The sequence below is a fragment of the Trichosurus vulpecula genome, chromosome 3 (genome assembly GCF_011100635.1).
Source record: "Trichosurus vulpecula isolate mTriVul1 chromosome 3, mTriVul1.pri, whole genome shotgun sequence".
NCBI lineage: Eukaryota > Metazoa > Chordata > Mammalia > Diprotodontia > Phalangeridae > Trichosurus > Trichosurus vulpecula.
In genome coordinates, this window is record NC_050575.1 from 391,798,279 (window position 1) to 391,816,157 (window position 17,879).

At 44.8% G+C, this 17,879-nt stretch overlaps 1 protein-coding gene across 1 annotated transcript; it reads left to right on the forward strand.

The window, feature by feature from the left end:
- The first annotated feature begins 77 nt into the window (after positions 1–77).
- Positions 78–11,977, forward strand: TUBB3 (tubulin beta 3 class III). The gene is made up of 4 exons (XM_036749093.1): positions 78–346; positions 8,416–8,524; positions 9,734–9,844; positions 10,466–11,977. Exons 1-4 carry the CDS (start codon positions 290–292, stop codon positions 11,539–11,541), a joined length of 1,353 nt encoding a protein of 450 aa, XP_036604988.1. The 5' UTR covers positions 78–289; the 3' UTR covers positions 11,542–11,977.
- The last annotated feature ends 5,902 nt before the right edge of the window (positions 11,978–17,879 follow it).

Below are 17,879 nucleotides of genomic sequence, written 5' to 3' on the forward strand. Positions count from 1 at the left end.
TCCCCCAGGACCTAGAGGGTGGGGGCGGCGGGGGGAGGGATGCTCTGGTTGGTACTGATGCTGCAGGGATGTTGCAGCATTTTCCGCCGGCGGCTCGCGATTGGCTGGGACGAGGATGAGGTCAGCTCTTGGCGGAGCACGCCGGTGTCTGCCCAGCAGCCGGTGCAGCAGCGCGCAGCCTATAAAACCCGGCGGCCGATGAGCTCCCAGCCTTCTGCAGCCTGCAAGAACGCGTCCCACGTCCTAGCCCCGGCCGTTCCCTTGCAGCAAGGCAGCAAGACCAGCGAGAATGAGGGAAATCGTCCACATCCAGGCCGGCCAGTGCGGCAACCAGATCGGAGCCAAGGTAGGGACAGGGAAGGGGACGGGACAGAGACAGGCACCAGAGCTAGGGCTGGGGCAGGCCAGTGACACCTCCCCAGGTTCGAATGCGCTGGGCCAGCCCACTGCGGCAGCTAGGGGGTAGGCAGCTTCCTTGGGCTCTCCCCGCTCTCCGCAGACCCCGCTGGAAGCCGGAGTTCCCAGCTCCCCCAGCTCAGTCTTTGTACTGAGCATTGCTTGGGGTCGGGAGTGGGGGAGGGTCTGAGAGCATCCACAGCTCTATTGCCGGGATGGGTCCGGGAGAGCGTTTGGAAGGGGAGGAGGCATTCAAGGACTCGTGTAGCCGGCTCATTTGGGCTCAGAGATGGGGAGAAGGGGTAGGAGGTGGCCGGGGTGGGGGTGGGGGGCGGGAAGGGGAGCGCCAGGCTACGCTGCACAGGCTGAACCACACCCCAGGACTGCGGCGCCGGGAACAAAGGGATGAGCTCAGCTTTGCGCCAGGCTGCCGGGACGCCTGGGTCCCCGCCCTGCCGGGATTCCCCACCTTTCTTCTGCCATTCCCCAGGAAGCTTTCCCTTCTCCCCAAGCTGTGGAGGGTTTCCAGGGCAGCGCTCCCCCTCTTTCGAGGGCCAGTTTGCTGAAGGAGGTGGGGAGTGGGAGGTCGGGGAGGGTGCCACCCCTCAATTTGTCAGACCTCGCTATCTATCTCCTGGGAGCGGTCAACCCGTACATTCAGGCTGACGACGCCCCCTGTTGGGGAAGCTGGAGGCCCGGCCACCTGGGTCTTCCCCTGGGTTAATGGTCAGGGATTCGAACCTGGACAGCGACCGCTCCCAATTTCCTTCCCCGAGCTCCTCTGGTGTGGGCGTTGCCCAACCTCGTCAGAGTAGCGGATCTTTCCAGGGTTCCTTAGGTCTCAGTTCAGGAAAAAATGGGTGGGGCTGAGCTGGGCGGGGCAGTTGAAAGATCTTGGTATTCCGCCCCCCCTCCCCCAAGTCGTCCCTCCCATTCAGTGGCAGGACCACTTAGACTGTCCTCTTTTCTTCTCCAATACTTCTTTGTCTCCTTTTTCCGATTTCTTCGAGGGTGCCGTACCTTTAAGAAACAATTCTTTTCTGGATGGTCTGCCCAGGGGTGGCCCCAGAAAAACTCTCTCGTACCAGCTCAGCCACCTCACAGCACCCTTCCCAGACCCAACCCCCTCTTTCTTTGTTCTCTTCGGGGGAGGAAGGGGTGGAGTTGTGCTGTGATTCACAGGGTGACCTTGGTCTCAGGTCTCTGCTAACCCAGGCTGCTTCCAAGGGTAAGATCAAGACCTTTCCTGGAACCCCAAACCTGATCGAATTAGGCCCTGGCCCCACCCTGAATAGGCCCAGTGGGATCCGGGGTTTCACCTCTTGGGAGACGAGGTGGGATCGGTAGAAGAAAGAAGCAACCGTAAAGCTGACTCCTCCCCGCAAACCAGTCATGAGGATCTCCTGGGATGGGTCTAGTAGCAGCTGAGAGTAGGGAACAAAGCCATCACGAAGAAGGTAGGGCTGCATCAATCTAGAACAACCTGGGTCGGGGGGAAAAGATAAGGAAGAAGGGGATCTAATCTCTGGTCAATGAACCTGAAACCGAAGTCTTATGAACACCGACAGGTGGTCTCAGGGAGAGTAAGGGAAAAACTGCGGTCTAGCTTTTCCCTTAGGGTAGGGAACCTTCAGTTCATCGGCAACAAAGATAACGGTCCTAAGTGGGGAAGTGGTTCAATGAAAATCAACCCAGAAAGGGAAAAGGGAAATGGGCTGGGATTAGGGTGAGAAGAAAACCCCAAACACTTTTACTAAGACTGGAAAGGCAGCTGAGACAATAGATTCAGAGCCAAAAGTCCTCGCTCTGAATCCTAACTCTGCTACTTACTGACCTATGTGACCTTGGGCTAGTTGGTTCCCTACACCCACCCCTGCCCACGTGGGCCTTAGTGTCCTTATCTATAAAATGAGTAGGTCGGACTAGAGTGGAAGGAAATCATGGTACCATAGTGAGGAAAAAAATAAAAACGCTGGTTGGTTTGAGTGTTCAAGGTGAACAGTCAAACACAAAATAGCCTCTGAGGTCCCTTCCAGTCTTAGATCTGTTATCCTCTGATCATTAAGGTGCCTTTTGAGTTCTAAACTCTGTGATCCTATAAGCAACAGCCCCTGAGGAAGCCAGTCAGAGGAACACAAAGCTAATTGATATAATGGAAGGGAGGCAGCTGCCCACGTGGCACTGACATGTAAATTGTAAGTGTGGGTCTTCTCTGAGGCTTCTGGTGGAAGCACCTGCTGCAGTGTCTTAGCATGAGGCAGCACTAATCGTCCATCAGACCCTTCAGACACATCTGTGCCTGCTCAGAATGAAGAATAAGGAGGAGGGGGAGGAGAGGAAGGGGGAGGAAGACTGGCCTATCTCCTGCTTCACTGGGGGCAGAGAGAGGAGGAGGAGGAAGGGCTTGGGGATGGGAGCCTGAAATCAAATCAGGTTTCCTTCTGGAGTAAGGGGAGCAGCTGTGGCCAAGTCAGCAGCCACCCCTGGGGCCAGAGGGTCTGTTAGCTCATTAGACAGGTCACTGGGGAATTGGGCAGGCACAGAACACCTGCCACTGAGCAGGGTCAGGGGCTGAGGGCCAAAGGGGTAGAGAAGGAAGGGGGAGGCAGCAAGTGGACACAGTACTAAGCGAGGCCAAAGTGTGGGACATGGATGCTTATTAGTCATCACTTCTGGGGCCCCTGGAGCAGTAGTGGTCTAGGGGACAGGGTTGTAGCCTGAGATTTGGTTCCCAATTTCGTGGTGAAGTGGGAAGATCTTTGGATGTGGAATCTGAGGATTCAAATCCCAGTTGTGCTACTTAGTGCCTGTGTGACCTTGGGAAATAATCATTTCTCTGGGTCTCAGTTTTCCCATCTGTAAAATTAAGATATTTATAGTTCCTTCCAGCTTTAAATCAGTGATCCTACTTGCCATCTTGGACCAGTTGCATTGTCTGTAGAAAGGAGACAATGAGCATCCCCTTGGGGATACTATGAGAGCAAGTGATGTCTAATCACTTCTAGTCATTTCTAAGAGAGAAGTGTTTAAATTCAGAGCTTTATGATGATTTCACTAAATGGGGCTATGTTATAGTATTAAAGAGATTTTGAGTCACATCTCTGCTACCTTCATGGGTTGAGGAAACATTGGAATCATAGAGAATTTGAGGAAAAACAAAATATGTCACCTAAACACTTCCCTCCTCCCCCCCTCAAGTTAGTATGCCGGCTCCTTACTCGGAATGCTGAGATCAGGCTTTTGAAGGTCTTAGCTAGGTGCCAAGATCTGCTCCCCACCCCTAGGGCTCCTTCCCTACCTTGTAGGAGGTGAATGAGTAAGGCCCAGGGTGGCCCTGCCTGGCCCCCAGGGGAGGAAGAAGGGAAAACACACTCTTCTTTGATGCGTCACATTTGAGCTAATGCTGGTGCCTCTTGGAAAATTGGGGCAGCAGCACCCAGCATGTGACCCAGCTGCCTGGGGAGAAGAGAGCCTGTGCAGGTAAAGCAGTTCTGCAGTGGCCTGTGAGACAAAAGAGGTCTGTGGACCTTAGGGTGGAGTGAGCAAGCAGTTGAGCTCCTTTGGGTTCAGAGAGGTCAGCATGGCTCTTGTCACCTGATTATCTATGGCCCCACCCTCTGTCCCTAGTTTTGCCTGGGATCCTGAATTTAAGATGGTATTTCTCCATGAGTTACTCTTTATTATTTATTTTCTCAGCCTTCCCAGTCAGGACTCAGCCTCCTTTTCTGGTAGAGCCAGAAACTTAAATCATCAGAAACTTACATCCCTTAGGCATTCCATTCTCTCAACCTATGTGGGACACTCAGATTCTCTGATTTGTTCCTTTGGGCCTGGAGGTCTTAGCCCAGATCCTCAGGGAGACTGGTGAAGGGACTCAGTGGTACTGAGCTTTGAGAGGCCTTTAGAGGCAAGCTATACCCAGAAATAGCAGTCAGGCAGCCCCTTAGCCCCTTAGCGCGGGTTCTCTTATCACCCTAGCCTGGCCTTCAGCTTCAATTGATGTCCCTGGACTCTTACCTGGAGTAGGTCATTACAGTGGTGCTTCATTAATGGAATCAAAGTCTGTCTCCTCATTCACCATATGGGCTATGGATGACAGCAATTTAGTACCCCCTCTCCTCCTTCCAAGCTGTTGGGCAAGACCTCTTGCTTTGGGAAGTGCAGGGAGGAATCTTTTGTGCTCTCAATCAATGGGAAGGTTTTTGCTTCCCTCTTAGAATCACCAAGCAGCCCCTTTCCTCTCCACTCACAGATTCTCCTGCTCTTAGAACATTTTAGGATTGGATGAATGGGTCCCACATGTCTGGGTAAGGTGATGCTCCCCTACCCCAATTGGGTAGCAGGGGGAGGATAAAGGAAAACTGGTCTTGGGATCTAGGTTTCACATCCCTTTAAAAGAAAACTCTCCAGGAACTGTGACTAAAGCTCTGGAGTGTCCCCTAATCCTTCTCTTTGAGTACAGCCTCAGGGCCTCCCAGTTCTAACTACACCATCTTATATGTTAGCTGTCTTTCTTATCTCCTTTAGTTCTAAAGATAGACCTTCCCTTAACTTAATGCACTTCCCTATAAGGCCAGGAAACAAAGGTGTTGAACCCCTCTGTGCTTGGTTGTGGTGAAGGAGGGATAAGGGAAGATGAGTATGCAGAGGGAATGCAGTTAGTGACCTGAGGCTTGTCAGAACCACGGACAGCTCCCCCCAAGGTTTTCTAGTTTCTGCTTCCCCACAACCTGCGGCAGAAGCTGTTTGGAGACACTGCCCTAGTACAATGATTTACACATGGGAGCATAGATAGCTAGATGTACACTTAATCCAATACCCATTTCTGACAAATGAGGAAACTGACACCCAGGGAAGTTGTGACTTGCACAAGATCATCACGCAGGTTGCAAACATCAGAGGTGAGATTTGAATCCCAAGTCTTCGACTCCAGAGTCAGCACTCTTTCCAATGTATCTGCCTTCATCATTAGGCACTTAATACGTGTCTACTGAATTGAATGGGACTGAACTCTAATTGAATCTTTCGTGGGGTAGTAGCTAGCAGAATTTCAGTATCTGGACCCAACTCTTTCTCAGTATCCAATCTAATTCTGAAACTTATCCTGGCATCCCTGTAACTCTTACTCATTCAACTCAAAAGCTGAGTCTCCCCTCAGCTCCCCTGACCTGGAGCAGATAAGTCTTAAGGCACTATATGAATGTATTAATTTTAATTATCATAACATTAGAGAGTTGGCCACCAGGACATGAACTGATTTTTTTCAGCCATGGCAACTCATGAAAATGATATACTTAGGAGAGATAGTGTGGAATGATGGACAGAGAGCTGGCCTTGGAGTCAGGAAGGTCTGAGTTCAAGTCTTGCTAGCTGTGTGACCCTTGGCAAGTCACTTAACCTCAGTGGTCCCAGGCAACTCCCTAGGACTGTAAGAGCAATGGCTGACCTGAATTTGTAGAGTGTTTCCTCACCAGGGGTTCCCTACCATGACAAAATCATATGTTTATTGATCTAAAATTATCTATTAAGGGACAGAGGAATGGCAACTTCTCCCAACGGAGGGAGTGTCCACACCAATGAAATTATGAATCAATGAACTATTACTATTCCCATAGCTTTCCATTTACTGTATTTCCCATTAAGGTTCCTGATATCTCCCCCTCCACCTTAGGGCATGATGGTTTTTGTGGGAACATTTGTCCCCAGGAGCCAATGATTACCATGTCTAGTCAAAGCCTAGAGACAACATCACAGAATGTTTGGTGGGACTCTACACTTGGAAAGTTCTTGACTTTGGGACATAGTTTTGAATTCCTGCCTCTGAAATCTGAACTACTGAAAGGAAGTTATTTGAATCATAGACTAAGTGGTGGGGGAAGAGATGGCAAAGGAATATGGGAGGTGGGGGCCTGTATTAAGTGCCTACTACTATGTGCTAAGCACTTTACAAACATCTCATTTGAAGAAAGGGCACACCCACCCAGTGAAGGTAGGTCTTAAAATATAAGTGAGGATATTTGCTCTGAAAACTCAGTTTGTTAGAATAATACCACGGAAAGAGCCCTGTATTTGGAGGAAAGGGAATAATCCTTTACATACCACCTATAATATGCCAGGCACTGGTAAGCTTTTTACAAATATTATTTCATTTGGTTCTCACAGCAACCCCAAGAGGTAGATGCTAATATTATCCCTATGTTACAGTTGAGGAATCTGGAGTGAGAGGATCCGGGTTCAAATTCCAGTTTTGCTACTTAATACTTATATATTGACCTTGGGCAAATTATTTAATGTCTTTGGGCCTCAGTTTCCTCATCTGTAAAATAAAGAAGTTGGACACAGTAGTAATAATAGTTAATATTTATATAGTGCTTCAAAGTCTTCCAAGCACTTTACATTTGCTATCTCATTTGATGCACCCCACAACCTTGTGAGGCAGGTAATATTATCCTCATGATACAGGTGAGGAAGGTTCTTTCAATCATTAATTCTATGACCCTAAGCTTTTTTAAATAGTTCCAGCCACAGGTGTAAAAACTAAGACTCTGAAATGAGTCACATATCCTAGGGGAAAGTCACACAAGAATAGGCTTGACACATATTAATGATGAGCATCGATTTTTAAAATCCCTTGCATTTTGAGGTTTTAAAAAAAATACTTTTCAAAGAGCTTTCACGTGTATCATCTCATCTGATTTTCAACCTTGTAAGATAAAGCGCAGGGATTAAATTTTCCCTGGCTTCCTTCAAGGCTCATTCAGATCTCATCTTCTACAGGAGGCATTTCCCAGTCTCCTGCTGCAGCTGCTAAATCCTGCCTCTTTCAGAATACTTTCACCTACTCTGTATATATCTTGTTTGCACTTGGTTATTTACATGTTGTCTACTGTAATGGGAGCTCCTTAAGGCCGGGAACTATTCTTACCCTTTCTTTTATTCTCAGTATTTAGCCCAGTGCCTTGCAAATATTAGGCACTTAATAAATGCTTTTTGATGAACTAAAGAATAACAATAACTCACTTTAAAATAATGATAAAAATGATAAAACAGCTAACATTTATATAGGCAGCTAGGTGATGCAGCGGATAGAGTGCCAAGCCTGAAGTCAGGAATTTATCTTCATGAGTTCAAATCTGGCCTCAGACACTTACTAACTGTGTGACTTTGGGCAACTCACTTCACCCTGTTTGCCTCAGTTTCTTCATCTGTAAAAATGAGCTGGAAAAACCACTCTAGCATCTTTGCCAAGTAAACCCCAAATGGGGTCATGAAGAGTCAGACATGACTGAAAAACAACAGGACACTTATATAGCACTTACTATGTGCCAAGTAGTGTGCTAAGTGTTTTATGATTATTATCTTCTTTCATCCTTACAACAACCCTGGAAGGGAGGTGCTATTATTATCCCTATTTTGTGAATGAGAAAACTGGAGCAAATAGAGGTTATGACTTACCCAGGGTCACACACAGCTAGTAAGTGTCTGAGGCTGGATTTTAATTCAGGTCTTCCTAACTCCAGACCTGGCATTGTATCTGCTGTACCACCTGGCTACTTCTAAAACTTTTATGATTACCAAGCATTTTACAAATAGTCTCACTTGGTATTCACAAGAAACCTTTGAGGTAAGTAATACAAAAATCATTCCCATTTTATACATGTCTAAAGTTCCATAAGTAAGTAATAGAGCTAGAACCAGGTCTTCTGACTCCAAGGTTAGTGTATCTTTTTGTTTTTTGCAGCTTCTCACTCTAACATCTTACTAGATGTCACTCTCCAATGCTTTTCCCACTCTACTAAGTTACCTCTCACAAATCTAAAGGAAAAAGAGGTTAAACTGAGTCCCAACAAGGTTACATATCTTGCCTAAGGTAGTTAGTCACAGTGCCTAGAACCCAGAGCTCCAGATTCCTAGGCTCTAGAGGTGAGTGCTAAGTGTTAGATAACATGTCTTGACACTGTTGACTACTTCCCTTTCCTTGACCATCTTTCATGTCTTTCTCCATGCATCTCTCATCAGTTTTGGGAAGTGATCAGTGATGAACATGGCATAGACCCCAGTGGCAACTATGTGGGTGACTCAGACCTACAGCTAGAGAGGATCAGTGTTTACTACAATGAAGCCTCATGTGAGTATCTCCTTATCCAACATGGCCTTCAAACCCTTCCTAACCTGCTGCTACCCTGTGGCATGACCTAAAGAAGCTTTAGCCTGGGGGTTGGGGGAATCAGTGGGACCACAGAGACTCTGGAGGTTGAGATGGTGGCCACAATGAGATGGGAAAGACCCCTCAAGATTGGATGGAACCTAGAAGGAAGTGCTGGGCTGGCTCTGATCTCCCAAGTCAGGAATGACCTTTTCCCACTGGAATCCTGTGTATCATTTTGCTGACTTCTCTCTTGTTCACCTCCAGAGGTGCAATAAATCAAATACCAAACAATATATTCTGCTTGTTTAGGTGTTATGTCCCCTGACTAGACTCTAAGCTCTCCATAAGGACAGACTGTGGTTTATGTTAAATCTGTTTCTCTTCTTCAGCCCCAGTACCTACATCAGTGCTCTGCACTACATACAGTAGGCATCTAACAAATGTTCATTGTATTGAAATTGGCACTCATCCAATTAGCTGAATTAGCAAAGATAGATTAAATTGGGATCAACAACAGTGTGCCTTGGCAGAGGGCCTGTGCAGTTGGGGGTGGAGGGGACTAAGGGAAGATTGAGCATTTTAGGAAGATCCACTGCAGTAGTTTCTCCTTCATGGTATTTCGGAGCTGTGTTTACATTTTTATAATCCCAAAAGCCTATTCCAGTGGCAGAAGATCTCTGTTTAGTGGCTGAGCTATACTTTGGGAGGTCATTTCCTTTTAAATGTTTTCCTCTTTTAAAAAATATCCTTGTCACTTATTAGTCATCCTGCCCCACCCCATATAACTCTTTTTTGTCTCAAAAGTACAGGAAAATAAAACAAATAAGCCCACTAGCCACATCTAGAGATGTATGCCTCATTCCTCACCTCTCTGCTGAGAAGCAGGAGGCATATTTCCTTGTCAGTCCTCTGAATTTAAGATTGATCACTGCACTGATTTGAAAGATATTTCCCAGTCTTCCCCCTCCCCTTCCAACAGTGGATAGATTATTCAGACTCTGCCTAAGAAAGTGATAGAATAATGGGTATAATGGGACAGACTTAGATTGAGTGAACCCTGAAGTGGAAAGGACCTCAGCGAGCCAGAGCAAGAATCTTTTGAGGGAAAGCAGGTCTAAGTGGAATTGTCATCATTGGCCCTAGAGCCACAGGGCCTTATATAATCTATCTGTTTTCTCATATCCCTAGCTCACAAGTACGTGCCCAGAGCCATCCTGGTGGACCTGGAACCTGGAACCATGGACAGCGTTCGATCTGGTGCTTTTGGACATCTCTTCAGACCTGACAACTTCATCTTTGGTATCTTTCCTTTCCACCACCCCACCTTCTTTAGACAAACTCCATATATAAAAATCTCCATAAAGAAACAACAAAAGTAAGCTAGCAGAGGGTAGAGGAGAATGGGTTATTGCATATACCTTGCATTTAATTATGGATGTTTTACTTTTCAAAGTGCTTTCATATATAATTTCTCACTTAATCTTTCAAATAGCTCTGTGAGGATAAGTAGGGCAAGGTAGGTATTATCCCTGTTCTACAGATGAGGAAACTGAGATATCCCCATTTCACAAAAGGGAAACTGAGGCAAAGATTTTTATTGCTTTTCCTTTCGTGTCTGAAGCAGCCTAGTATGATAGAAAGCATGCTGGGCCAAGAATAAGAAGAACTGGGTTCAAGTCTCAGCTGCCATTTGGTAATCATGAGATCTGGATAATTCACTCAATCTCCCTGATGCTCTGTAAATCAGAGAGTGTAACAGTTTCCCTGCCTGCCCCATGAGGTTGCTAAAAGAATGGATTTGAAAGCTTCTTATACATTGTAAATGCCAGTACTAATGTAGACCACTGGCCTGCCTAACCCACTGAGCCTGACTTGATTTTCACCCCCTTCAGCTATTTTATTCTCTTCCTTGTCTCATAGGTCAGAGTGGTGCAGGAAACAACTGGGCCAAGGGTCACTACACTGAGGGGGCCGAACTGGTGGATTCCGTGCTAGATGTGGTGAGGAAAGAGTGTGAGAATTGTGACTGTCTCCAGGGCTTTCAGCTCACTCATTCCCTGGGTGGGGGCACTGGCTCTGGTATGGGCACCCTTCTCATCAGCAAGGTACGAGAGGAGTACCCCGACCGAATCATGAACACTTTCAGCGTGGTGCCCTCCCCTAAAGTGTCCGATACAGTGGTGGAGCCCTACAATGCCACCCTGTCCATCCACCAGCTGGTGGAGAACACAGATGAGACATATTGCATCGACAATGAAGCCCTTTACGACATCTGCTTCCGCACCCTCAAGCTAGCCACCCCCACCTATGGCGACCTCAATCACCTGGTCTCTGCCACCATGAGTGGTGTGACCACTTCCTTGCGTTTCCCTGGCCAGCTTAATGCCGACCTCCGGAAACTGGCTGTCAACATGGTTCCCTTCCCCCGCCTACACTTCTTTATGCCTGGCTTTGCCCCACTCACAGCCCGTGGCAGCCAGCAATACCGAGCCCTGACAGTTCCTGAGCTCACCCAACAGATGTTTGATGCCAAGAATATGATGGCTGCCTGCGACCCTCGCCACGGGCGTTACCTGACAGTGGCTACCGTCTTCCGTGGCCGCATGTCTATGAAGGAGGTGGATGAGCAGATGTTGGCCATTCAGAGCAAGAACAGCAGCTACTTCGTGGAGTGGATCCCCAATAATGTGAAGGTGGCCGTCTGCGACATCCCGCCCCGTGGCCTGAAGATGTCATCCACTTTCATTGGCAACAGCACGGCCATTCAGGAGCTCTTCAAGCGCATCTCTGAGCAGTTCACCGCCATGTTCCGTCGCAAGGCCTTCCTTCACTGGTACACCGGGGAGGGGATGGACGAGATGGAGTTCACAGAAGCTGAGAGCAACATGAACGACTTGGTGTCCGAGTACCAGCAGTACCAGGATGCCACAGCAGAGGAGGAAGGGGAGATGTATGAGGATGACGAGGAAGAATCAGAGGCCCAGGGGGCCAAGTGAAGCCACTAGGGGTCCAGCAGGAGGCATGGAGCGGGCAGGACCCAGGAAGAAGCCTGTTGTTGGCTGGGGTTGGGACAGAGAGTCTCCCTCACCAGGGCAAGTTTTTTCCAGATCATCCAGTCACCTGACAGAGTCCTCCATCTTTGCTTCCAGTTAGCTGAGAGCTAGGCACCCGGCTTATAGTTGCTTCACATTAAAGGTTCCCAAACTTCAATCATTCAGTATTTAATAATATTCCCTTTCCTGCCTCCCAACCCTGACATCCCCATTATGATGTGTTAGCTCAATTTCTGTACCCGTTCTACCCTGGACCCTTTTCCTCTTGCATTTTTTAACATATATTTTCCATAGTCCCCATGTTCTTATTTTTTACTGGTTTGTGTTGATTTTTATTTTTTGGAATACTCAATAAATTTATTGCTGTCTGATACCCTCATCCTGGCTTGGCCAATTCCTTATTTGGGTCAGGGAATAAGTGATTGAGGGGAGGGTGGCTAGGAGCCATGGTGGAAGATCTATCACTTTGGTGGAACTCCAGAGACTATGTCTCTGAGGAGTGACAATAACTTAGTTCTACCTCTAGCTTTCATGGAAAGAAATGTCCCTGGAGGACACTCTTTGGTACCAAAGTCAACCTGATTCTTCACCCTAGAAACCATGGCCTGTATTATCTATAGAGAAGAGGAGGCCTGTCCACTTCTCCTTGGATCCTAAACCTGGAGGGGGTGTGTATTCACAGTTCTAACACTAAGGACTCTTTTCAGAGTGTTTGGAGCAAGAAAAGTGCTATGAAGGTAGCAGAAGACCCATCAGTTATCAGATAAAGCATCACCATTACCCCCACTAGGGACAGGATGCTGGGTCCTGACAATCATAGCTGTATTTCCCAGCAGTGTGTCCTCAGCCTTGAAACATTCTTCAACTTTCTCACCAAGTGTTGTCTCCTTGGAACTCTACTTCTCCCTCCCTCCCTGCATCCCAGACCCTCATTTCTTCAGCCAAGACTGCTGATCTAAAACTGTACCCTATGAGGCCATTTCCTAAAGGCCAACCCAAAGAAGACCTTTCTCTCCTCCTTCCTCTTAAGCCTAGGATTCCTCATGCAAATCCTAGAATTGTAGGATTCAAACCCCTGCATGTTACAAATGAGGAAACTAAAGCCAGGAAACCAGGTAGTTTGCCAAAGGTCAAGTAACTGATCCGTGGTAGGGCCTGACTTGTTAACCTCAGTTCCAACCAGTGTGCCCAGAGACTAATCTGACCCCTCTAGCCTATGTGTGCCTTGTTCTTTCCCCTTAAATTAAATCCTACCCTTCTAGCTCCCCAGGCCTAATCATTATGAGGCATTTCTGAAGGGATCATACATAGTCATTCTTATTCTTCATATTGTTTCCTCCCTTTAAAAGGTAAGTTTGGAGGCTCAACTTTTGGCTCCATTTTCAAATTAGAGAAACTGAGGCCCAGAGGGACTTTCTAAAGGCCATACATAGTTATCACTGGGACTAGGAATTTTCTGACATTTGGTTCTCCTGACTTTTGGGCTGCCCAAAAGCCCAAATCCATCCCTTTAAGACCAATCTAATCATATCATGGAAGGTGGGGGAGAGAGGGGTAAACCATGTTGGGAATGCTCATGATATGTATGTGGGAAGAAATGGATTCTGCTGTGCCTGTTCCTTCTGCCCCAATTTGCAGACTCTTCCAAGAGAAAATTAACCCTGGGGCTTCTTAACTCTTGGCAATTTATCTGAAAGAGGAGAAAAAGAATGACAAAGGTGAAGATTTGCTGTATTCCTTAGTTAAAAGATGTTCGTGTCTAGTTCTGAGGCTGATAGAATATAGTCCATGAATCCCTCTACAATGTGCATGACACATGGCCAACCAGCCTCTGCCTGAACACCTCCAGGGACAAGGAACTCCCTACCTGCCAGGCAATTTGCAAGGGGTGGGCCTAACCTGCATTTTCCAACCACTGCCATTAATGGCAGACCCTAAAACAACTTCAGTACAACTGTTCAGCCAGGCCTTATATTTCCCTGCCAAAGTCTTCCTCTCTATAGCTTCTGCCCTTTGGTTCTTTCCCTGCTCAACAGAATGTCTAATATTTCTTTCATGTGGAATTACAAATCATAACCCCAGAATTTGAGGGGATCTTGGAGATCTATTCTGTCCTTGGCCAAGAATAGCTTCTACAGCACCCCCAACAAAGGGCTATTCAGTCTTTGCTTGAATAAGTTTCAGAGAAATCTGGGAAGGTTTGTATAAACTGGTGCAGAGTGAAGTGAATAGAACCAGGAAAATTATTTATACAATGACAACAATAAGGTAAAGATAAACAACTTTGAAAGAATTAAGAAGTTTGATCAGTGCAATGACCAACCACAATTCCAGAGAACTAATGATGAAACATGCAGATGAAGCTTCAGAATGCAGAATGAGGCCCTTTTTTGGACATAGCCAATACAGAAACTTGTTTTTCTTGACTATACGTGTTTGTAATAGAGGTTTTATTTTTCTCTTATTCCCAGTTGGGAAGAGTGGAGCAGAAAGAGGGAGAAAAATATCTTTGATGATAAGAAAAGTATATAATTTTCTTTTTTTAATAAATTTATTTATTTTTAGTTTTCAACATTCACTTCCATAAGTTATAAATTTTCTCCACCTCCTTCCCCTCCCACTCCCCAATATGGCATGCAATCTGATATAGGCTCTTACATATACATTCTTATTAAACATATTTTCACATTAGTCATGTTGTATAGAAGAATTAGAATGAATGGGAGGAACCATGAGAAAGAAAAAACAAAACAAAACAAAAAAAGTGAGCAAATAGTCTGCTTTGATCTGCATTCAGACTCCATATTTCTTTCTCTGGATGTGGATGGCATTTTCCATCATGAGTCTTTTGGAGCTGTTTTATGTCCTTGCTTTGCTGGGAAGAGCTATGTCTATCCAAGTCAGTCATCACACAATGTGGCTATTACTGTGTGCAATGTTCTCCTGGTTCTGCTCACTTCACTTAGCATTTGTTTCATATAAATCTTTCCAGGTTTTTCTGAAGTCTGCCTGCTCATCATTTCTTATAGCATAAGAGTATTCCATTACATTCATATATCACAACTTGTTCAGTCATTCCCTGAATCATGGGCACCCCATCAATTTCAATTCTTGGCCAGCATAAAAAGAGCTGCTATAACTATTTTTATACATGTGGATTCTTTTCCCATTTGTATGATCTCTTTGGGATACAGACTTAGAAGTGATATTGCTAGGTCAAAGGGTATGCACGGTTTGAATGCCCTTTGGGCATAGTTCTAAATTGTGCTCTGGAATGGTTGGATCAGTTCACAACTCCACCAACAATGAATTAATGTTCCAATTTTCCCACATCTCCAGTATTTATAATTTTCCTGTTTTGTCATGTTAGCCAATCTGATATGTGTGATGTGCTACCTAAGAGTGGTTTTGATTTGCATTTCTCTAATCAATAGTGACTTAGAGCATTTTTTCATATAACTATAGATAGCTTTAATTTCTTCCTCTGAAAATTGCCTGTTTATATCCTTTGACCATTTATCAATTAAGGAATGACTTGTATTCTTGCAAATTTAACTCAGTTCTCTATATATTTTAGAAATGAGGCCTTTATCAGAGACACTGCTTGTAAAAATTCTTTCCCAATTTTCTACTTCCCTCCTAATCTTGGTTGCATTGGTTTTGTGAAAAAACTTTTCAATTTAATGTAATCAAAATTATCCATTTTGCATTTCATAATGTTCTCTCTCTTGTTTGGTCATAAATTCCTCTGTTCTCCATAAATCTGACAGGTTAACTATTCCTCGTTCTTCTAATTTTCTTATAGTATCAGTCTTTATGTCTAAATTGTGTACCCATTTGGACTTTATTTTGGTATATGGTGTCAGATGCTGGTCTATGCCCAGTTTCTACCATACTATTTTCCAGTTTTCCCAGCAGTTTTTGTCAAATAGTGAGTTCTTATCAGAAGCTGGGGTCTTTGGGTTTATCAAACAGTAGATTGCTATAGTCATTGACTACTGTGGAAAAATATATAATTTTCAAAAAGAAATATGATTATCCCCATTTTACAGATGATGAAACTGAGGCTGAAAGAAGTCACACAAGTAGTATCTGAACTTCCTGACTCCAAGTCCCTCAGTCTTACCCAATATGGCACCTAACTGCCTCCAGTGACTCTCCCTCAATGCCTCCATTCCTTATTCACTAATAATTGACATCATTCATTTGTAGCTTTGGATTTCTTAATTCTTTCTGGCCTTATCCCCTACCCTGAATTCAATTCAACAAAAACTTATTAAGCATACACTGTACAAGGCATTGAAGGGGATACAGTCAGTCAGTCAACCAACATCTCTTTTTTCAAAAGTTATTTAATATTTTACTTTTTCCCCAATTACGTGTGAAAACAATTTTTAACCTTTTTTTAAAAATGTTGAGTTCCAGATTCTCTCCTTCCGTCTTCCCCCTCCCTCCTCATTGAGAAGGCAAGCAATGTGATTTGAAGTCCTAAAAAACATATTTCCATGTAAGTCATGCTGTGAAAGAAAACAGACCAAAAAAAAAAAGCCCAAGGGAAAAAAAAGAAAGTTAAGAAAAAGTATGCTTTGATCTACATTTAGATTCCATCATTTCTTTCTCTGGGGATAGATAGCATTTTTCATCATAAGTCCTTCGGAATTGTCTTGGATCATTGTATTGCTGAGAATAGTTAAGTCACTCACAAGTGATCATTTTACAACATTGCTGTTTCTGAGTAAGATGTTCTCCTGATTCTGCTCATTTCACACTGTGCCAGTTCATGTAAGTATTTCCAGATTTTTCTGTTCATCATTTCTTATAGCACAATAGTATTTCATCACAATCATATGCTGCAACTTATTCAGTCATTCCCCAATTAATAGGCATCCCCTGAATTTCCAATTCTTCGCTACTGCTAAAAGAGCTGTTATAACTACTTTTGTATGCCTGAAGAGGCAGAGAACTTTGTGCATTCTAAAAAGAATATGGAACCATAGCAGGATGGTCCCAAATGATTCGAGAGAGAAATAAGAATTTGAAGGCAGAATTTATAGCCTGCACGGCGGAAATAATGTTTAGCAGAATAGAAAAACTGGAATTCACATTGGCAAATCTCACCAAGAAACAAAAGAGGGGCAGTTAGGTGGTACAGTGAGTAGAGCACTGGCCCTGGAGTCAGGAGGACCTGAGTTCAAATCTGGCCTCAGACACTTGACACATGTACTAACTGTGTGACCTTGGGCAAGTCACTTAACCCCAATTGCCCTGCCCCCAAAAAAAAGAATTAAAAAAAAGAAATATAAGAGAGAACAACTGTTTGAGAATGCAGATGTGCCAAAATGAAGGACAATCTGGAAAAAGAGTAGAAAAAAAGCCATGATGTTAAAAAAAAAAACAGCATAAAATTGGGGAGGGGGAAGATGAGGGAGGGAGAAAAATTTAGAACTCAAAATTGTATAAAAGTAAATGTTAAAAAACTAAAAATAAATAAAGGAATAACTTTTTAAAATAAAATAAAATTGCCATAAAAAATAACAATTTCTATACAAATAAATGTAACAGGGCTTTTGAGTATTCCTGGTTTGCCTAAGGTACAGCCAGCCATGTCCCCTACCATGTGGGTAGGGTAATCCCCTTTGATTGGCTGCCTGTGTCTTTAAAACTTATGAGTCTGAGGACCGCTCATCTCTACTGTGCCATGCATGGACGCCATAGACTGAACTGAGAAGGAAAGTCTTACCTTCTTCTACTCACCTCTCTTTTTACTCTTGCTTGGAGAAATGGGTCTGGTGGTGTTTGTTTCTGGTCTGTGTTATTTGTCTTCAGTTTTAGGTGCTTTGAATGATCTATCCCATAGGACTGGGAGTCCAAACCATGGTGACTTTCAAACCGGGATGGCAAGCAGGGTGACCGGGCATGGTAACCCTGAAAAGCCAGGATTCCTTGGACTTGAACCTGAGGCTGGATTGGACTCGGAAATGGGACTGTGCTTTCTGGAAACTGAGCTGAGCTATGAACTTAATCTCCTTCCCCTTCCCAGAGACTGAATTGGTGCAAAGGGGGAGGGGAATTATGCCTCTCACATGTTGCGGGGGGGGGGGGAGAGGTGTGGAATAAGTTTGTGTATTTTAAAAAATCATCTTTCGAAATAAACATTCCATTTGTTAAAGCTTCTGTTTCACAAAACGTTGTTTTTGAAAACAGGATGAGTAGAGACAATTTAGAGATTATAGGTCTTCTAGAAAAATGTGTCAAGTGAAAACACCATAATGCAAAAAATA

What these genes read in the sequence shown, in the direction of transcription:
- TUBB3 (XM_036749093.1), top strand. Translation starts at nt 290, where the DNA reads ATGAGGGAAATCGTCCACATCCAGGCCGGCCAGTGCGGCAACCAGATC. An exon ending in GCAACCAGATCGGAGCCAAG is followed by an intron (nt 347 to 8,415) that starts GTAGGGACAGGG and finishes ATCTCTCATCAG; the next exon opens with TTTTGGGAAGTGATCAGTGA. An exon ending in TTACTACAATGAAGCCTCAT is followed by an intron (nt 8,525 to 9,733) that starts GTGAGTATCTCC and finishes TCATATCCCTAG; the next exon opens with CTCACAAGTACGTGCCCAGA.